Raw genomic sequence first — 22,796 nt, 5'->3', positions numbered from 1 at the left:
TCACCAATCTGTCTAAGAATTCTAAATATCCCTCTCTAAATTGCAATTCCCAAGATTCCATAGGATGCAGTCACAGCAATTAAAGTGGAATCATAGCACTATAATTGTGTAGTGTGAAATGGCCCTTACAACAGAGAGATCCACCTTAAAGTTCATACTGTAAGGAGAACCTTGTACTGCCAAACACTATATATGTATACAGGGGACCATTTGGACTGATGGAAATGGCTGTGAAGCCTCATCACTAATACCATCTTAAAAGGACCATGTTGATGTTGGGAGGGGGCCAAGGACTTCAGCAAGACCCTTCTATCAGCTGACACTTGTGTAAACATAAGGCTGCCTTGCTTTCCTTATAATACAAATCACAAATAGCTGTATGACAATTTTTTAAAGCACAGAACCTTCATAGCTGCCAAGGAGCACATCACAAAAACAGAACAAACAGACCAAGAAAGGCTATAATTTTCCCCTCCTTCATTTTATTATTGTTTGACCTTCAATTCTTTGTTGCCCTTGAATCGCTTTTGAAACTAGATATAGTATTCATTACTTAGACATGTCACAAAAAACAGCTTTCTGGTGCTAAGAAAAGATGTCTTATAATTTTATTTTTGCTCTCAATTGTCCTCAGACTACTATTGTAAAAACATGCGTTGGAAGGGGAAAAAAAACAGAAAGGAAAGGGATGGAGAAATAAAATCCCTGCTCAGTATCTCTGCTAGAGATTATGGCAATTTTAAGCCATTCCCAGAGAAACTATTATATATGGCCTGTTGTTCTTGAATTAGCTAATCTTATATTAGCATGATCTTTTATTTATATTTCGTTCTTCACCTTCCACATTAGATGCCACAAAACACAAAACAGAAGCCAGCATAACATCTTTACTAAGGACTGAAAAAACATGCAGGTATCTGACTAACATCTCCAATTGTTTTGTTTTGTGTCCTCTCCTGTTTGATTCGAAAGCTTGCAACAAGTATATTGTGCACTTCAGTTGTCCAAAAAAGGTATCACAGATTCATTTTTGTTGGTATTTGTTAAATGGCCAACCCCTGCATGTTTTCAGTGGCAGCCATATTGGCAAAGTACAATAACATCCAAAATCCACAAAACAACAATGCCTATTTTGGTGGAGCATCAAAAGCCTGCATGATGTATTTTGTGCATTTTGAGTGGCCAATGAAGGTATTGCTGTTTTGTGGATTTTGGATCTTATTGTACATGGGAGAACACAGTATTTCAGTGGCTGACTTAACTGAAATGACAAATACCCCCTTTCCCACCATAACCTCAATTGCTCAGTGAGAAACTCAGGAGAAGAAGAGAAAAAGAAGACTAAAGAGAAAAATATTGTTGCTATAGCTGGGGTTTGTTCCTTCTCCACTCCTTCTCTGTTGCCCGAGCCTCTTCAGGATTATATGAGCAACTGACCTATCTTTAACAAAAAACAAAACAAAAAAAGACAATATATTTTGCTAGTCCTTTATTCTCTTCCTTTATTCCTTTCACAACTCCGTCTCTCACCTCTCAGCTATTTATGTTTTAAGTCCTTCAGGGGCCCAGAATATACTCTTTTTACAGAAAACTGGCATCATCCACCCAAACCCAAGGAAACAGTCTCAATTTAAAAAACAACAACAAATAAATAGTAATCAAGATTAAAATAGTCTCCCTGTGCAAACAAAAAAAAATTACAAGAAATGACAGTTTCATTTGGTTTTGGCAAAGCCTAGTTCTATTTTCCTCCTGACTTCTGCAACGTAAAATATACTTTCTTAAAATATCTGCCCCCTGTTCCCCCTTCAAACATATAATAACTAACACTATCCCCAGAAAAGTGTCAGCAGCTGTGATAGCAAGACATTCTCTCCTTGCTAAATGATAGGCTATTAAATAAGCAAACATCTCAACACTATTAGTAATCTTATTATTACCCACACTGTAAAAGCCCACAATGTTTATGACAGCCCCTCTGTCTTGAGGAAACCTGCACTCTATATCGCCAAGGAGGTAAGCTGGTTTGTTTTATATGCTTGTGGTACAAACTGCATGGAACTGAGAGCAGCTGGAACAAAATGGATACAGAGAAATGGGTCTCAAGGGCCTCATCTATTGATTTATTTTGTTTATAGATGGAATAAGATTTTTTTAAAAAATATATTAAAAATGTTGCCATGGCACACAAGGCTTTCTGTTTGGAGATGCTATAGCTGAGAAGCATTCAGTTGGGAGCAAGATACAGAAAGGATGGGGAAAATAAGGTTTTCAAATAACATGTGAAAAGATAAAACAATCTTATAGGGTGAGTGTGTTTGAGGTAGGCAAAAACTTGGCCTCTTCATGATTATTAAAGGAAGGATACTATTTCTTTAAAGAGCAGTAATTCTGTATCCGCTTCAGTTGCATTAATTTATTATGAACTAAACAGGTGAACTCATTATTGTTGTTGTTAACTGCCTTCAAGTCAGCCTCAACTCATAGCGACCATGTGGATGAGACATCTTCCACTGCTCTGCTTACATCTTGCAGCTTCACACAAATGATCTCCCTGAGTCCATCTATTCGGCATGTGGCCTTCCTCTCATTCCTAGCATTGGCTCAGGACAGATGGGCCCTTTGTGGTGTGGCAGCGGTGCAATTAGGGACTGCACAGCAACCACACAGTCCCTAACACTGGCATGGATTGGTGGTGCTACAATGGCAGCACCCTGTGTACACGGGTGCTGTCATTATAACATAACAAATGCATAGCGTCCGCAAGTAGCGCCGTGCCAGTTACATCACAAGTGTGCCATTGGTGCACTCACAACATAACTATGGTGGCGGAAAAAGAACCCGGTTTTTCCAGGTTCTTTTTACTCCAGAGCGATGCCGCGTGATTTGGGGGCTGTGCTGTCCCTCTGGAGTAAAAACAGGTACTGGCAGGCCACCGTTTCTCAGCGGTCCGTACTGTACCATTGTGTCTTCCAATGAGTCATACCTTCTCATGATGTGGCCAAAGTCTGACAGCCTCAATTTAATCACCTGGGCCTCCAGGCCATTCAGGCTTTGTCATTCAGGCTTGATCTGTTCAAGGACCCATTTGTTTGTCATACTAAAGATTTCTGGTTTGAACTGCTTGCTTCCTCCTATGCCAGTGATGGCCAACTTTTTCAGGTCCGCGTGACGGGGCTGGGCTTCTGCCCCCCAGGGAGGGGGCTGCATGCTGGGGGTGGGACTTCCACCCTCCAGAGGCAGGGCTTCCACCCTCTGGAGGTGGCGTCTTCTGGGGCGGGACTTCTCCCCTTGACCTGAGAGACAGCTAGAAGCTGGGGGAAACTGGGCAAGGCAACAGGTGTGCACTGTTGCTTCTGCTGCTCCTGCCCTTCCTCTGGCCTCCAGTTGTCTCTCAAAGACAGTCGGGGGCAATAGGGGCCCATGGGGGGAGGAGCAATTTGTCCACGCCCCCTTCTCCTCTCTGCTGGGCTTTGCCAGTCCTGAGGTTTTCCTGGAAGGACATCTCAGGGCTAGAAAAGCCCCACAGAGAGGAGGAGGAGGAGTCTGCCTGTGACCCCTCGTCCTCTCCATGGGGCTGTGCCAGTCCTGAGGCATCCCTGGAAGGACACCTCAGGACTAGAAAAGCCCCACGGAGAGGAGGAGGAGTCCGATGACAACCCCTGCTCCTCTTCGTGGGGCTTTTCCAGTCCTGAGGCATCCCTCTTGTTGTCAAAAACAGAACCAAGAAGCCTGAGAAGCACTAAGCTAGATCTAAGAGTTGTATTGGCCAGGGCTGAATATTCAAAAGAGCGGGTTCATACATGCGTGCGTACCTAACCTACTGTTCTCATCCTAGCAGCTAGGATTTCCTTTGGAGGCCTTAGGAAATACCTTTGAGGGTTACACATATGGTTATGAAAGAAAGGTTTATCTTGCAGGCCATATACAGAATGATATCTTCCCATATGAGCCTCCCTGAACTCTAAGGTCTTTGGGGAGTCACCACTCACAGTCACATCAAATTCACAGACACACTTGGAGGAAACATAGGACAATGTATTCTTCATGGCTGCTCCTACACTCTGGCACTAGACTAGGCTGGCTCTTTCTTTACTATTCTTTTGCCACCATGAAGTTGCCTTTACTCCTGCTGGTGTGTAGGAACTGATAGTTTTGTTTTATATAATAGGTTTTCTGTTTTACTGCTATACTGTTTTAAAATCTCTGCTGTCACATTAATGTTCTACATTGTTTTAATGCTACAGACAATTTAAATCTATTTTAATATTACCATTTTGTGTGTCTTCAGCTAGATATGCTTTTGCTTGTAGCTCTTCTTATTCTGCAAGCTAGAGGTTGGCAAAGGGCTGTCTCCAGGGCTGTTTTTGTGGGGCTCCAGGTTCCAAGGTGCCTTCTAGTGGGTGTGGAGGACTTTCCTACCTGGAGTAAAATTGAAGAATTTTTCAAACTTGGGGGGGGGGGGGGCAAAATGTTCTGTTAGGAGCTTCTGCCATATTTAGGGGGGCCCTGGGCCAATTTAGATCCCAGAAAAGCCTTTTGTTTTAAAGGAAGTGAACAAGAAGTTATTTCCTGTTGCTAAATGCAGGACTGAGACTCCCCTGAGATTAAAATGGCCCACGAATCCCCAAACACATGGTTAAAATACCCCATGCCTCCTTGAGGCTATTTAGAGACCAAAAAAAGTTTTTATGATTTGGTGAATGTAGGTCAGTGGGGGACTAATTACCCTGAAAGCACCAGGTCCTGTCTGATCTTGTAAACTAAGCAGAACTTAGATAAGAAAATGCCAGCGAATACTGGTTGCTGTAGTCTTTGTTACAGAGGAGGAAACTGGCAGAATCACCTCTGAATATTCTTTATCTAAGTAAGAAAGCCCATGGAACCCATGGGTTCACCATAAAAGATACATACATAAACATACATACACACATGTCAATGAGGTATGTGAGCCCCCCCTCCAGGCCTTGGAGGGGGCTAATACAGCTTCCTTGCCTTTCACATTTGCCCACCCCTGTGCAAGTCCCACTCTTCGAGAAAAGGTAGGATATAAATAAAATTATTTATTTTAGGACCTGTATTACCTTGCCTTAAATAGCTCAATAATAGTATGTAAGGCCTGTAAATGCTGTAAATTTCCTATGTTCACGCATACAAACTCTTAAGGTCCAAACTCCAGAAAAACTTGCTGTTCCAGTTTACATCTTGAGACACTTGTCCTGTAAAAAAGATTGGCTGTCTCTGTGTGATGTTAGGAGGCCTGCACAGAAGCTTGAACAAATTAGTTGCTTTTCTGTAAAATCTATGCTTTCATTCAGTCTTTTGATGCACCACCTTTGCTGGTTTGAATTTTACCCAAACCAAATGTAACACAGCAGGAAAACAAAAAACAAAAACAGGCTGACTGAAGGTGCAGCCTTTGCCCGCTTAAATGTGTTGCAATTTCCTTTCCTCAAAGAAAGCTACAGTTTTCAGTGTGTCAAAAGCTGCATAGTTTCGAGAAAACTATAATTTTCTGGGCAAGCACTGCAACTTTCATAGAAAAGTTGTACAGTTTCTCCATTATGGGGAGGGGGAAGAATTCTGAGTGTCCTGAAGCTACAGGATGAAAATCTGTTTCATTGTCCTTAATATCTACCAGGGTTTGGAAAAACTGAGATTTACCATCCTTGTTGTTGTTAACTGCCTTCAAGTAAACTTCAACTCATGGTGACCCTGTGAATGATACACCTCCATGCCCCCCTGTCCTAAACCATTCTGCTCTACTCCTGCAGACTCAGATCCATGGCCTCCTTGATTGAGACAATCCATCTAGTATTTGGTCTGCCTCTCTTTCTACTGCCTTCCACCTTTTTTGCATTAATGTCTTTTCCACCAAGTCATGCCCTTCTCATGATGTGGCCAAAGTACAACAGCCTCAATTTAGTCATCCTGGCTTCCAGGGAGAGTTCAGGCTTAATCTGTTCTAGGACCCATTTATTATTATTCTTGGCCATTCATGGCCAGCACTGTTCTCCACCACATCTCAAATGAGTTTATTTTCTTTCTATCCACTTTCTTCACTGTCCAGCTCTCACATCCGTACATCCATACTACCATCCCTATAGGCACAGAGGTTGCCTGTTTCTCCACACTGATCAGAAGAAAGGGAGACTGCTAAAGCAGGAGCAATGTTGTCGGTTCTGAGCTGCTCCTGAAAGTCCCCAGAATATTAAAATAGAGCAGGATCATAACAGGGAGTGCTGGGTCCCTTCCTATTTTAGCCATTTTGGGTGGATTGAAATCTGGTAGCACTTCTCCCTATCATCAAAGATGTGTTGACTTCATAAGATACACGCATGTGTGGGGGGAAGAGAGAGGCTATAGGGTCCTGCTTGTCCTTTTTGGAGGAGATTTTGTCAGGCTTGACAACTAACAAAACCATAAACAAGTTTTGTAGTACACAAAGTTAATTTAAGAAGTCCCCCTTCTCCTCTCCCTGGGAAAATATGTTATATGTCAAAGAAAGTAATCAGTCCGATGTCTTTCTAAAGACACAAGAGCACTCCACAATCATTGTGTTGAACAAAATCAAGATTAACAAAAGCTAGAGGTGTTATTGAAATGAAAAGTTGGGGCAGCTTTCCCTAACATATAACCCTCCAGATGAGCTGAATGGTCATCCCCCAGGCAGCAGCCATGTTGGAGTTGTTGTCCAACACAGCTGGAGAGCAACCAGTTCAGGAAGGCAAAGTTAGACCAACTCTCTAACATCTGGAAAAGATAAGCTATTTTGTGTCTATTTTGAGTTACAGATGAGCTGCTAAACTAAGAAACAATTTAGTCCCATAACATAACATAAAAGAAAGAAGACTCCAACTAAACATTAGAAAGAATGTCCTGATGATGTGTCTTGGGAGATGGTAGACTCTCCTCTGTATGAAGTTTTTATACAAAAGTTAGGCAGCCATTTCTCAGTGCTTATCAGTGGTTACCTACATGGCAGGAAGCTGGACTAGATTCCTCCTTTAGATCTCTTCCAACTTGATTCTGTTACAAGGCAGTGTTTAGCCCTGGAACAATAACATCATTCCTGCCTTAATTTCTGTAACAGTAGTGTGATCACTCTTCATGTGCAACTATGGTTAAAAGCAGAAAATGGCAGTTTCTTTATTACATCACAGCACCTAGAATCTCTGAGCCAGCATGGCTCCAATTCTGAAAGTTGTAGTCCAAAAATACAAATTTCCAAACTCTATTTAATACAACCTATCAGTGATTAGCACAGAAAAGTGTTTCTGGATGTAATATGTCTCATTCAGATTATTATTGCCTACTTAGACTACCACAGTTTGAAAGAAGAAATGTTTCCAACTAGAGCTTGGAAACAGCACATTTTCTACACTTCTAAGTGAACTAGAACCTTCTTTTAAAAGGGGAAGTTATTGAGGAGGAGGAGAAAATGTAATTTCTAAATAGTTCACAAAAACACATACACAAAGAGTCTAGAATGTTGTTCATCATTGTTATCTATGCAGGCCAAGTGATACATTTTTTTTTTTACCAGCATTAGCTCAAGCATAGAATCATTAGTTGTTGGGGTGTTGTTGTTGTTGTTTTGCAAATTTATCTATCAGCTGGTTCATTAAGACGAGTGCATCATTCCATAGCATGTGCCTAAACAAAGGAGCCATTTAAGGCCGTGATCATTTTGTGCAAATACTCCAAAGATAAGTGTAGAGACATGCCATACCACTATCCAGTGTTTATTTTAAGACTGGAAAGAAGCAACAGATAGTCTGGATCAAGTGCCACTCCAGCATCATTATACAAAATGAGAGCTCATTAAAACCTTCAGAAATGACTTAAAGTTTTTTAAAAAGCAGGATCAAATATGAGAATGCAGACTTCACCATATATTAAGAACTGGCAGATACATTGAAATAAGTTGTTAATTTGTATTTTTATATGGTATGTTGCATTTTGTATTTTTAGGCACTAAACTGTAATGGACTACAGCTATCCATGGTAAAGCTACAATGACAGGGCTGGGAGTCAGCACTAGAACACCTTGTGAACACCAGCCAGCCTGCCTCCTGAGAGGAACCTCTGCTGAATGCTGACCTTCCCTCCATCTTCCCACTGTTCTGGGACTCCCTGGAAGTAGCAGCAACAGCTCCAGCTCAGCAGAGAGAGAGAGGTGGGGCCTGCCTTTCCCCTTAAAAGGGCACTGTCTCAGCCTTCTCCTCCCTTGTGAACACCAGCCAGCCTGCCTCCTGAGAGGAACCTCTGCTGAATGCTGACCTTCCCTCCATCTTCCCACTGTTCTGGGACTCCTTGGAAGTAGCAGCAACAGCTCCAGCTCAGCAGAGAGAGAGGCGGGGCAGTAACCCCTCAGACATCCGGAAGCTCCCATAGCTACCCTTCTCCTCCGTCAACTCCCTCATGTCTTGGGATCCTCACCCCATCCCTTCCAGCACTGTTGGACTGTATCTTTATTTTTCTGCTTTTCTCTTTTCTACATTTTCTCCTGCCATCTGTTTGTCACCCAAACCTCTCTTCTCCATGGCTCCTCGCACCTCTCCTTCTCCTTATCTCATCCCTATCCGCCCCCTCCCTATCTCCTAACTCCCATTCTCTTGCGCTCTCTGGAATTGCCGCTCCGCTGCCCCAAAAGCAGCGGCAATCCATGATCTTTTTCTATCTCAATCATTTAATCTTCTTGCCCTCACTGAAACCTGGCTTCCGGCCCACGATACTGCTACCTCTGCTGCCCTTTCTCTTGGCAGTCTCTCTTTTATCCACACTGGCCGCCCTGAGGGTCGCGGAGGAGGGGTCGGCATCTTATTATCAAAGTCCTGCCAGTTTCAGGTTCTCTCTCCTCCCCCCAGCTACTCCTTCTCCTCATTTGAATTACACTCTATTAGACTCTATTTTCCTCTGCAACTTTGGGTTGCCATCATCTATCGTCCTCCTGGTTCAGCGTCTCAGTTTTTCACAGATTTTGAATCTTGGTTGACATTTTTTCTTTCGGATACTGTCCCCTCCCTGATTTTAGGTGATTTTAACATCCACCTCGACGATCCCAAGAATTCCTCAACCTCTCGCTTCAGCTCTCTCTTAGCTTCCTTCGGTCTCCAACCCCATTCCAACTCTCCAACCCATTCCCTTGGTCACTGTCTCGACTTAGTTCTCCCCTCCAAGTGTGTCGTGTCTGACTACTTGGCTTCTGATTTCCCACTATCTGACCATCACCTACTTTCCTTTACTCTTACCTACATTCCTCCTCCCCGTCATACCGTCCTCCGCCAGTTCCGTGATCTTCATTCTCTTAACCTTAACCATCTCACTCAGTCCTTGGATTCATCCTTCGCTTCTCTCAATCTTGGGGACTCTGCTGACTCAGCTATGTCTTTACTGAATTCTACTCGCTCTTCAACTCTTGACAGCTTTGCCCCAGTATCTACACGCGTGTCCTCCTCTTCCTCTACGACTAGGCCTCAGCCCTGGATCACTCCCACTGTTAGATTTCTCCGGTCCTGCTCCCGAGCAGCCGAACGTCTCTGGAGAAAGTCCAGGGAGTGGGCTGACTTTATCCATTTTAAGTTCGTTCTTTTATCCTTTTCACGCGCCCTGTCGATGGCAAAACAAGACTACTTCAAATCATTGATCTGCGCCAACGAGAGGCGCCCGCAGCGCTTGTTCTCCTGTTTCAACACACTGTTAAAACCCTCTCCTCCCTCCGTCTCTCCACTATTTTCTCCCTCCGACTTCGCCAACTACTTCATTACAAAGATCACTACCATTCGTTCTGAGTTAACTCTTCTTGATTTGGCTCCCACCACTAATCTCCTCGCCCCTCCTACTAATAAACTCTCTGTGTTTCCTCCTGTTTCTTTGGAAGAACTCTCTTCGCTGCTGAACTCATCCAAACCTACCACCTGTTCTCTTGACCCACTTCCTTCTCGTCTTCTAATCTCTATAGCCCCCTCTTTGTTACCCTCCCTCCTCTATATCTTTAATCTCTCTCTCTCTTCGGGTTCCTTCCCCTCAGTCTTCAAACATGCCTTAGTTTCCCCTATCCTGAAAAAACCCTCTCTCGACCCCTCTTCCTTGGCTAGCTATTGTCCAATCTCTCTTCTTCCTTTTCTCTCCAAGGTGTTGGAACGAGTCGTCTATTCACGCTGTCTCGAGTTTCTTGAAACCAACTCCATTCTGGATCCCTTCCAGTCTGGTTTTAGCCCACGGCACTCCACAGAGACAGCCCTTACTAAGATCTCGAATGATCTTTTGCGGGCCAAGGCGAATGGCCTTTATTCTATCCTCGTCCTACTCGATCTGTCTGCGGCCTTCGACACCGTGGACCACTGTCTCCTAATAGATGTACTCTCTGACCTTGGTTTCTCGGGCCTTGTTCTTGATTGGTTCACATCTTACTTGTCAGATCGATCTTTTTCAGTGGTCTCGGGTGGTCAGACCTCGTCTTCTGTCCCCTTATCTGTTGGAGTTCCTCAGGGCTCTGTTTTGGGTCCCCTTCTGTTCTCTTTATACACACTCTCCCTTGGCAAACTTATCAGTTCTTTTGGTTTCTCCTACCATCTTTACGCCGATGATACCCAGCTGTACCTTTCCACCCCTAATCTTTCACCAGAGCTAGAGCAGCAAGTGTCATCCTGTTTAACAGCTGTCTCCCACTGGATGCACCATCAGCGTCTGAAGCTCAATATGTCCAAGACTGAGCTTCTTGTTTTCCCTCCTAAGCCCACCCTTCACTATTCCTTTTCTATTTCCATCAATAACATCTCGATCCAGCCGGTCCAGGAAGCCCGCAGTCTCGGTTTCATCTTTGACTCTTCTTTGTCATTTATCCCACAGATCCAGACTACAGCCAAAGTCTGTAGATTTTTTCTCTATAATATCGCCAAAATCCGTCCATATCTCTCAGCTTCTACCGCAAAGACACTGATCCATGCCCTAGTGGTCTCACGATTAGACTACTGTAACCTCCTCCTGGCAGGGCTTCCTCTCTCTCACCTCCACCCATTAATTTCTGTTCAGCATTCAGCTGCATGCATTATTTCACTCGCTCGCCGTTATGATCATGTCTCCCCTCTGTTGTCTTCCCTTCACTGGCTCCCTCTTCCTTTCCGCATCAGGTACAAACTTTTGCTACTCACCTTTAAAGCCCTGCATGGGCTGGCCCCTCTTTATTTAACTGATCTTCTCTCTCCCTACATCCCTACTCGCACTCTCCGCTCTGGTAGCCAAAATCTCCTCTCTCAACCCAGGATCTCCTCTGCCCCGTCCCGGATCCGTCCCTTCTCTCTTGCTGCCCCTCATTCCTGGAACCTTCTTCCTCTGCTCATCACTTCCCTAACCAGCTTTAAAGCTGAGCTGAAAACCATATTGTTCAGGGAAGCGTTCTCAGGGAATTTGTGATTGTTATCTGGCTGTCTGACAATATTTGATGTGATGTGATTTGTTTGATATTTGAAGTTTTTAATCTGTTTTTTCCTTTCTATATGGTAATTTTATCTATTCCTCTTTTAATTGTTATTATCTTAGAATGTACGCCTTGGGCAGGCTTTTATTTACTCCTACTTTTACCGACTTTGTACAGCGCTGTGTATAATTACAGCGCTATAGAAATAAAGTTTAATAATAATAATAAATAATAATAGAAATAGGAAAATCTTTCCAATTTGTTTTCAGGATAGGTTTCCCAATTAAGTTCATTCCATCCAATTTGTACATAAATTTGCACATTTTGCTAGTTAGAAATTGACACAAAATATTATAATTGTATTTCCCTAACACAGATATTTTGCCAAGAATAAAAAATCCCCCTCCCCACAATATATGGGATTGTGCACATTTTCTCCTAATATACACATTATGTGCCAAATACATACATTTTGCTGAACCTGACTGCAACCTAGGTAGAAGTATGATTTCATAATACAATATGTTCTGGTTCATATTTTGAGAGACCTGAATTAGGAGCATTTGTATTTAAAAAAAAAACAACCAAAATTATCCTTCATCCCTATTTAGAACATAAGATGAAAAATGGGCAAAAAATATGAGGGGAAATTGATGCAATTTCATTAATGTAAAATAATAACAAAGCATTATAAGTGTCCATTTTAGAATCCCACAAAAGGGAAGACTGGAATGTGCCCCACAAGTGTGAGTATGTATGTGCTAACAGATAGACACCTACCCTTCGATTTCTATACTTCTAACACTCAGGTTATTTTGTCAAGCTAGTGAAGATCCACTTTGAACAAAGCTGGCTAAAAGGTGTGACAATTTCTTCATAATGCCAACCTTACAGTACATTAAACTTTAAAAGGATGTTAAGTTTCTGCATTCATTTTATCAACACAGACACAGGCAGTGAAAGGAAAGACACAAATATAATATGCACACCCAAAGCCAGGCATGGGAAACTTGACTCAATATGCAACCAAAGATAAAAGCCCCCACTATTATTTATAACAACATTTCCCAAGATTAACCACAGCATCTGCCATCCAAAGATATTAAAGTTTTGCAAACCTCACACTCTCTCATTAAAACCTCATTAAAGCCTCACACTTTTGGATGCAACCATCATTCTTGTGTTTTCCAACTTGCAGACGGGACACCGAATCATCTCCAATTAAGTGTGCATTTGGAGTAAATAAAAAATCAGCTCAGAACAAAATGTGAGGGAGTGAAAGCAAATGCTTTCTGGTTAGTGGGGGTTTACCAGCTCTATGTTTTTCACTCCAATGGAACAGTAAGGTCAAATAATTACCCCATCCCATATTTAACCAGTGACACATTCAGGTTTATCCAAAATGGCTCAACATGATATGCATTTAGCAAAGGAGTACAAGGTTTAAGTGCCACCAATGAAAGCATCTGTGCTAAGTACAGTGAATTATATTAAATGGATTCTCTAGACATCTTCATACTATCGTTTTGCTATCCTCTTTCCCTCCCTCCCCACAATCCACCTTGTAGACCAGTTCCAAGAGTGTTACTCTTTGCAGAAAATAATATGTGCACATAAGTCTGACATCAGGGATAATAATAATAATAATATGTTTTATTTATAGACCGCTATTCCGCAATGATCATAGCGGTGTACAGTAAAATCGTAATACAATACAAAATACAGTTAAAGGAGGGAGAAGTCTCGTCCTTCAGGCAGTCCAAGATGTTGCTGGGTCTGCCTGATGGCTCCCTCTGAGGCCGAGATGACAGTTGAGGAGGGAGGGGCCTCTTCCTTCAGGCAGTCCCTGATGTTGCTGGGTCTGCCTGATGGCTCCCTCTGAGGCCGAGATGACAGTTGAGGAGGGAGGGGCCTCTTCCTTCAGGCAGTCCCTGATGTTGCTGGGTCTGCCTGATGGCTCCCTCTGAGGCCGAGATGACAGTTGAGGAGGGAGGGGCCTCTTCCTTCAGGCAGTCCCTGATGTTGCTGGGTCTCCCTGATGGCATGACATTATTCAACACAATACAGAAGGAAAACACTTCACTCTTCCAAGGCTGCCTGTCAAATAAGGCCATTCTTCAACAAAACAACTTCAGGGACAAATTTTAATGCAATACCCCTGAACAAGAATTCATGAAGAGGTTCAACTCTGTAGCTTGAGTGAAGTGAAGGAGGCTTGTCACAACACAACATTAAATAGCTCATGGAACCAGCCAGCTGGTAGTGAAAATGGTCACTGGTAGGTTAATGATTACAGATTGTTTGGGTTTTTACTTTTAAGGTCACTGCAAGCTCACTAATTAGGGAGCCTGCATGGTGTAGTGGTTTGAGTGTCGGATTACAACTCTGGAGACCAGTGTGACGTCGAAGGCTTTCATGGTCAGCATCCATGGTTTTTTGTGGGTTTTTCGGGCTATGTGGCCATGTTCTAGAACATGGCCACATAGCCCAAAAAACCCACAAAAAACTCTGGAGACCAGCTTTAGATTCCCTCTTGGTCATGAAACCCAATGGGTGACCTTGGGCATGTCACATGCTCTCAGCCTCAGGGAAAGCAACAGCTTTGAATAAATCTTACCAAGAAAACCCCATTACAGGTTTGCCTTAGGGTTGCCATAAGTTGGAAATGACTTGAAAGCATACAACAACAACAACAACAACAACACTAATTGCAATGCTCTGACCACTCAAGCTTGTAGAAACTTACCTGCCAAGTAAGGTAACACTCCATGAATCTAATGAAGTGGGCTACTGTTCACATAATAACAACAATAATAATAATAATAATAATAAGTTTTATTTATAAACCGCTATTCCGTGTTGATCATAGCAGTATACAGGTAAAAAAAGCTTATGGCAAATAAAATTTATTAGTCTTTAAGGTGACACAAATCTCTTTATTGTTGTTGGAGACAAGGAGAGCACTTTTCGAAGCTGTTGAATTTGGCAAATGCCGATGGTTGAGAATTTCATTCAGTCTTTTTAAACTTAAGACCTTACCAAAATATATAAATGTCTTCATAAACACAAATGAAAGAAAAAAGATTTGAGGGTCATATGTGGGAACATGGCTAATGACAATGCAAGATAGTGGATTTTGGAAATTGTAGTCCAAAAAAAGTAATTTTTATAGGCTTTGGATAGTGCATCCCAAATGCTATCACAGATCTCCTAAAGTAACTTACTATTTAGTTCCATGTTTCTACCTGTAACAGTATCAGCACTATGACAATTCATTCCAGTTCAACTGTGATGACACTCTACCCTTAACATGATCAAACACTGGTATTCTCATACCAATGACTATAACTATGGCAGTGGGATTTTTCAGAATGCTATTTCCAGAGTTCTTAAGAAGTCTAGTTCTAGGTAACATTGCTAAGAAATTGGATCCTAAAAATACTTCTATCCCTATAGCTAATAACCTCATCTCAATATTATCCAGCATCAAAAATTTTCAACAGAAGTATAATAGACTCCTCCGGCACTTCTCAAGGTAAAAGCAATCTATATCCCATAATAACAGAATCCTCTGATTAACCAGTTTAAACAGATATCAAGAATGTGATTTTCTGTCACATATGGTACAAGTTTCCAATAGGCTTTGTTTTGTTTAGGGCTGCAAGCTAGTTAAACTTGTGTTTTTTTTAAAAACTGATGAACTGCTTTGCTTTCCACCTTTTAATTGATGTCAATATCACAGCACATCAAGATACTTAATTAGACTAACAGTTTATCTCAATGAGAGACACAAACCTCTTATTGTCATGGAAATTTCCTTGAACAACTTGCACAAAAAGATGGTTTACACCAGTCACCTTTCATAGAAGATGATGTCCAATTAAAATTCAACTGCCATATTTTGAGACAAGCAATTCACTAAGCATGCTCATTAATTCTTGTAGCCAAAAATTTAATGTTGCTAATTCCCACTAAAAGTGGGAATAGCCACCTTCCTCAGAATTCAGTGTATACAGTAAAGATAAGCAACTTACATCAAAGAGTGGTCTGGTCCCTTAAGTTGAAGACAAACAATATTATCATGACATAAGCTTTTGTGGATCTGAATCCACTTCATACAATATATGAAAAGGTATTAACAGGTTGGCAATAGTACTACAGTGAGTGAGTCGATATTGAGAACACAATGGTCTTCAGGATTACAGCATTAACATGGAAACTGGTGAGGAATTTCAAACTCACCCTGCTTGACAAAATGTACACATGCCAGGCCTCAAGCATTGCCTATCCTATCAATCCACTTACCAATAAAGTAAGACCAAGAAGAATACCAGGAAGGTGACGGTTACTGCTGTCATATTCATTTCCAAAGAACAAAGTTTAAAGACATCCATGAGCCCCATTTTCTTTTACTGGAGTTTTAGGCTGGTAGAACTGGCTGAAGGAGGGAAGGAAGTCTCTGGTTAGGAGATGATTGACTTCCAATTGTTCTATGGATGGCAATCTGCAACAGAAGAGAAACCAAGGAAGTCAGGCTGCGTCAAACTAACTCCAAACGGTAACACCAACTTTTCCTGTCCTTGCTGCCTTATGAAGGCAGAATTAAGGGTTTCCTGCATGAGTAGGTGGAAGCAATGCTCTCCGCCCCCCTCCCCACTTTAATGACTGCAGTGTCAATAAATATTTACATAGCTGCTGCCTGAGATATCAGAGCTGGCCTACAGGTTTTGCAGTAAGCAATGAATAAAGGAAAAGAAAAAGCTATCTTCTCTTATGCCATACAGATTTAAAAGGCCCAGAGGGCAGTGGGTAAGAAATCAATAGCCTTTCTTTATCTCCATTTAATAGAAAATATCCCAGACAGTATGAAGAGTTTGGGATTGTACAGCTGATTAATAGAAATGTTGTTACACAGGCAGCTATAGAAGTGTGATACCCAAAGATTAAACATCAAGCCGGCGGTAGGAGGGCAGGTTTCCCTTCTCACAGATCTTTCAATGTATTGTCCATTTCCAGAAGTAAAGGAATCAGACTCCATGGTGATACAACCACTCCCAGTTCTGACTGGTAACAGCTTTCTAGGTCAAGAGAACCTTCTCAGACACTCAATGCCAAAGAATCATTCTAACAGGAGACCCCTAAGCTTGAAACCACCAACTTTTGGCATGTGATGCCTGTGCTCTGCAACTGAGCAAAAGGTCTTCCAACTGTTTTGGTTGTGAGAGGCTCACATGTGTAGGACCAGAGGTGGCCCAGAGCATTGTTGTGGGACAGGGGACAATGTTTCTCATAACTGCAGTTTATGACTTAAGCCCCACTCTGTGGGGGGCATGGTCCTCTTCCCTCCTACTTAAACTTCCCTTCCAGTCAAAGCTTCTGCAAGAGATATTTGAAAGGCGAATATGCTATTGCATTCCTGTTTCACTTGTGGGTACCAGCAGCTGGTGGCTTCCACATTAGTGGACTAAAGAAACTGTTCTGGATTTTAACACAAAATTTCAAGGAACTGTCCAAAGTGCTGGTTCCTATCCCCAAGATAAATTGAACTCTTTGGATAGGTCCTTTAAAATCTGCAAGAGACATCTACAACCTGGAAGTGGATTAATAATAATAATAATAATAATAATAATAATAATAATATAGTTTATTTATACCTCCCGCCTCTCCCACAGATCGAAGTAGGATTACAACCTTAAAGGACACTTAGTACAATTTACAATCAATACAACAATAAAATACTAACACTGAATTTACCAAGAATTCCTATTAGTTCTCTAAAAATTACAATTCGTCCATTAGCCAACAATCAGAGTCAAGGAAGAGCAGTCATCATAACCTTTTTATATGGAATTCAGTGGATAAGCCCGCCAGATGAGATCCATTTTGAGTGCCTTCTTAAGGGTCTCTGAGGTAGTAATGAAATGGATCTCTTCTGGTAGGTCATTCCATAATCTTGGGGCCGCGGCAGTGAATGCCTTATGTGAAGTTGTCATTAACCTGGTATTATAATATTCTAGTAAGAACTTCCCAGATGTTCTGAGAGTGCGGGGCAGATTATGTAGGGAGAAGCACTCCCGCAAGTAACTCGTGCTCGAGCCATGTAGGGCTTTAAAGGTAATAACCAACACCTTGATTGCACACTTCATCAGTATTTACGAACTCAAAATGATCCAGTCTAACAAGCTCCACAGAGTCACTGGATATTTCTCTTCTCATCTCTGCTATAATGCTGGTGTCCAGATCAGCCCTGATCGGAGAGATTTTATCCACAAAAAAGTTATTAAAAACATCACAGCAGGCTTTAGTTGGTTCAAATAATAAATTTAGGGTGGGAGACGGTTGAGTTAGCTCTTTGACCACTCTAAACAGCTCTGCTGGACGAGCCTCAGCAGATGCAATACGTGCAGCATAGAAAGAATTCTTTGCTGCATCTATTGCCACCCCATAAGACTTCAATAGGATCTCATGGAGTGTCTTGTCAGATAAACGTTGATGTTTTCGCCAGCAGCGCTCTAGTCGTTGTGCAGTCCGCTTCATTTTACGAAGATCTTCAGTGTACCATGGTTTTTTATTGGGAGCGGGCTGGAAAGGGCACTCAGGAATGATGCTGTCTATAGCCCAGGTAAGATCGTTATTCCAGGTATCAACCAAGGCATTAACAAAATCGGTGTCATTCCCAACCATATATCCCTCTAGGGCTTCCTGGAACCTTTTGGGTTCCATCAGCGCAGGCGGACCATTCTAATAGATCCTCCACCCCCGAGGGGGGTCTTAAGTCCCACTTTGACCAGAAAGTGATCCGTCCGTGACAGAGCAGAGGTATAATTCACCTCCGCCCATGGATGTTTGTGATCCATACTGAAGACCACATCAAATGTATTACCAGCACAATGTGTTGGACCCAAGACTAATTGGGACAGGCCCACGGCTGCCATGGAAGTTATGAACTCCCGAGCTACACCTGTCAGCTCTAGTAAGCCAGCCTCAAAGGGAATGTTGAGGTCCCCAGGACAAGAGGCCTGGGAGACTCCAGCACCAGCTCCAAGACCAGCTGTGTCAGCTCAGCCAGGGAGTCTGTTAGGCAACGGGGTGGATGGTAGACTAACATAATCCCTAGACTACCCCTAGACATCAGAGTCAGGTAGATACACTCAAAATGATCTGTTTTCCGGATAGGTCTCCTGGTCAGGGTGAAGATAGATTTAGGGACCAAGGCCAGTCCTCCCCCTTGCCCACTTTCCCTCACTTGCTCCTTAACAGCATACCTGGCTGGGAGGGCCTTAGCCCAGGTCACATTACTATCCTCTCCCAGCCAGGTTTCTGTAAAGCATGCCAGGTCAGCATTTTCATCCTCTAATAGATCGTAAACTATGTGGGATTTATTCTTAATTGACCTGGCACTGCAGAGGAGCAGTGTGAGGGTCTGTGGTATGGTTGGGTTGACCCTTGGTTCTTTTGGGGTAACAGCATGAGTGGAAGGTGAGATAGATTTCAGGCATCGATCTCATCTTCCCTTGTACTTCATCTTCACCCTGTTAATGCTATATCTCCTATTGCCCCACACTGTACCAATTGGCATGCCACCGCTAGAATGTATCTGATGATTTTGCTTATTTATGACTTCAATTCCCTTGCCTTTCCCACCATCTTTCATTAAGACATATAACAAAATTAGAATCAATGTATAATGTGTAATAGGTCAGACTCAGCAAATGATTCCTGGTGGTGTGGGCGCTGGCACTGGGGTCCAAGTTGAGGGGAAGACCAGCGAGCCGGCTTCTCAAGCGTATCGCTCTCACCTCTTCCACAGCGTGACGGCTGCCTGGTGTTGTGAGTGCTGGCACTGGGGTCCGAGTTGGGGAGAAGACCGGCGAGCTGGCTTCTTAGGGGTGCCACTCACCGGCCCCACCCCTTTCTCCTCCTCCACATCGCGATGGCTGCCAGGCGTTGTGGGCGCTGGCGCTGGAGTTTGAGTTGGGGGGAAGACTGGTGAGCCGCCTTCTTAGGGGTACCGCTCTCACTGGCCCCACCCCTTTCTCCTCCTCCACGCCTGCCTAAGCTCCTCTTCAGCTTTTGAAGGCTCTGGAGTGATGGTAAGTGTGGCAGAGCAGGATTCACTTTATCACTGACTTGGGAGGCACCAGCAGCCAATAGTTGTGGATTTCCCACAAACATCTGGTAGGATGCTGGGAAAGAGAATGCTGGATAAGCTTTGAAACCCCATCAGGGTTCTTCTAAGGATCTTAAGAACTATCTTCCTTTTAATTTGTGCATGTTAATTGCTTTCACACACTTACATCTAATTTGGCTTTAAATTTGGTGGACAATTCAAGGCTTTAACTTAAAGGTGAGACACAGAGAGAGAGAGCAGAGGCTTCCACTCAATTCCAAACCATCTACATATGTTTACATAAAACCCATGGTGGCTTTTTGTAGTACTATTGATGAACAACATGAACCATACAGTTAATGTTCCAAGGAAGTATCCGAGTATTTGCACTCAGGTACTTCAAAGCCCTGTGAACTGCAATTTTTATGCCCATGCTTTCTGTAATGTGCAATGTAGATATATTTTGTACTCAGGCACTTCATTCTATGCACAAATGTAGCAAGAGAAGCAGGCCCTCTGTGTTACTGAAGCTATTACACCTTTGCCCACTCCTATGACTACAGTAACATTCTTCACATGTACATATTTTATTACTTGATGACCAATGCATCATCTGATGATTTGTATATGTAAACAGTCTAAAAATACACATGAGAATATTACAATACAAAGACTTCCATGTCTCTATGTACAGAATTATTTTCAATGATCACACAAAGACTATAATAAATGAGTGATGTTCCTTTATGTATGAAACAGCAGTGGGAAACATGTGGTCTTCAGACTCCATGCTGCCCTTTGGGGAGGGGTCCGGTGTCTCTTAGGACCTTCACTGACCTCCCCCAATGCCCTGGCACCTCTCATTTTTTTTCAGCCAAAACATTATTTTTCAACCACTTTTGTTCATGTATTTTCTAACCCATCTTTCAAATCTGAGTTAAAACAAAATGTGGTTAAAATCATGGGTTGAAGAAAACTTTAAAAATAAACAAGCAATCACATTAAAACATTGATTTAAATCAGTTTTAAAAAGCAGTTAAAATATAATAAAATATGATTAAAAATGCCAACACAAATGCAACATATCTCATTTAAAAGGCCTTCTGCAACAGACAGTCAATATTCAAAGGTCTTTGCCCACCAACAGAGAGAGAGCAAAGAGGGGGCAATGCCAACCTAGTTTCCCATAGGAGGGAATTCCACAATCTGGAAGTAGCCACTGAGAAGGCTTTCTCCCGTATCCTCAACAAATATGCTTGGGATGGGGATGGGAATGAGAAAAACACTTCACCATGGATTTTAAAGCTTGGGCAGGCTAATTAATGACTTGAAGGCACACAACAACAACAACAACAACAACAACGGCCATAACCAGCATTTTGAATACAAAGACACATGCAAAGTACAAAAACCCCTTTGTGTGTTTTTTTCATGCTCTCTGTCCCAAAACAGCTAGAACAATCCCTCCAAATCATCACGTTCAAGCAATTTCAATGGCAGCTGTAATGGCACCGTTCCAGAGGAGCCAAAATAGTGCAGCCTTCTGGGCTTTGGAGCATGTGAAACTCTAATACACCTTAAGGTATTACACAGGTAACAGAAAAGGCTTGTAAAAAGAAATCAAACAAGAATTGTCTTAAACAAAACTAAAATATGTTTTCTAACACATTTAGAACCTAGGTCAAGGGTAGGAAAGACAAAACCCTCCTGATGTTGTTGGAGTGCAACTCCCAGCAATCCTCAACATAAACCATGCTAGTTAGGGCTGTTGAGACTTGCAACCCAACAACATCAGGAGGGCTGCATAATTCTCATCCTACCTTAGGAATTCCAATATTGCAATTTTGGCATTCATAAATACCTTTATATTTACTGAGTCCATCAAAAATGTCAACTGCTGCAATAAATCTAATCTGTTTTTTGAAAACAGCTATCAAGTCAGCTCCCTTAATTCTATCTTGCCTAGAGGAAACACACTAAGCTTTTACAGTCATTCTTCATAAGGCCTGGCTTTCAAATCTACACCAGCCATGCTCCAGATGCTGCATATTCCACACAAAACAGCCATCTTTGAAGGTAAGAATGGAAAGATACTTCCAAATTCTCACTTGTAGACCAAATACTGGCAACTGTGGCCATCCATTTTATTTTTCTTTGCCCCATCAGCAAAGCCAGCCTAGTCAACAGTGAAGGATTATGGGAATTGCAATCAAATCACAACTGGAAGGACAGAACTGACCATTCCTGATATACACTGGAAACCTAGGAAGAAATTTTGCTGTCCAGGTTCATAGATGATGCCTTTTAGTGTCTGTGACTTGTTTTACTAAAGAGGGATGAATGGAATAGTGTGGGCATCTGACCAAAAAAGAAAGAAAAAACCCTAAGAAGAGCATTCTTATGAAGCAGGCTCTGACACCAAAACATTTTATTCACACAAGTAACCCAAATAAATGCACTTCAGTTTCCCCTGCTCCTCTGTCATGATACTACTTGTGCCTGTTAAACATTTTGTCCACACAGGCCAATTGCAGTCGTGTCTGCCTGTACCAAGCTCCAAGTCTGAGCACAGAAAAACAAGCCACCATACACTTTTAACAACCATCTTGGGAGAACAAAGTACATTGTTTCATTAAAATCCTACTAGTAGTCACAGCTGGCTGGGAAGGCTATAAACTGAAACATTCTCTAGACATTTAGTCTGTGGAATTATCCAGTTTCTGGCGACGGCTGCTTTTAAAAGAAACAATTTAACAAAAATTATGCATATCGGTCATATTTCTTAAGAATTAGGTTCCTGTATTTTTTTCTCTCGCAGTTCTGAGAAGGAGACATTCTACACCCTGCATTCCCATAACTATAAAGAAATGGAACAATGTGCAGTTCGTCCCAAGATAATAGCTTCTGATTTAACTTTCAAGGCTTCTCCAGTATCTCACGATTTTATTTTCTACTGTTTTTTCTTTTTAAAAAAAGATAAGATCATTAACATAATGGAGTTTAAATTCTGAGGAAATGTGGCACTGGTATCACCAATTCACATTTTCCTCCCTGTGCAGTGTAACAAAATTAATCACTTCTCAACAAACTAAACAGGGGTTAACCAATTCACCAGCTCTGCATAGTTCTTCTCACACATAAACCTACTGTAGCATACTGTCAGCTCTCCACATCCACAATTATTTTATCCACAGATTCAACCATCCTTATTTTTATTATATATATATATATATATATATATATATATATATATATATATTCCAA

The 22,796-nt window shown here is 42.1% G+C and overlaps 1 protein-coding gene across 1 annotated transcript in view; it reads right to left on the bottom strand.

Moving 5' to 3' along the window:
- TBXAS1 (thromboxane A synthase 1) overlaps positions 1-15,825 on the bottom strand; it is a 353,042-nt gene extending 337,217 nt beyond the window's left edge. Inside the window, exon 1 of the mRNA XM_089527937.1 lies at positions 15,728-15,825. Coding sequence (XP_089384063.1) covers positions 15,728-15,825 — 98 coding nt within the window. The remainder of the gene's footprint in view (positions 1-15,727) is intronic.
- Positions 15,826-22,796: the final 6,971 nt, after the last annotated feature.

Source organism: Sceloporus occidentalis, unplaced genomic scaffold, assembly GCF_023333645.1.
Source record: "Sceloporus occidentalis isolate IW3139 unplaced genomic scaffold, rSceOcc1.0.p SCAF_5, whole genome shotgun sequence".
In the NCBI taxonomy this organism is placed as follows: domain Eukaryota; kingdom Metazoa; phylum Chordata; class Lepidosauria; order Squamata; family Phrynosomatidae; genus Sceloporus; species Sceloporus occidentalis.
The sequence above is the reverse complement of the archived record's forward strand: the minus strand, read 5'-3'. Positions and strand labels throughout refer to the sequence as shown.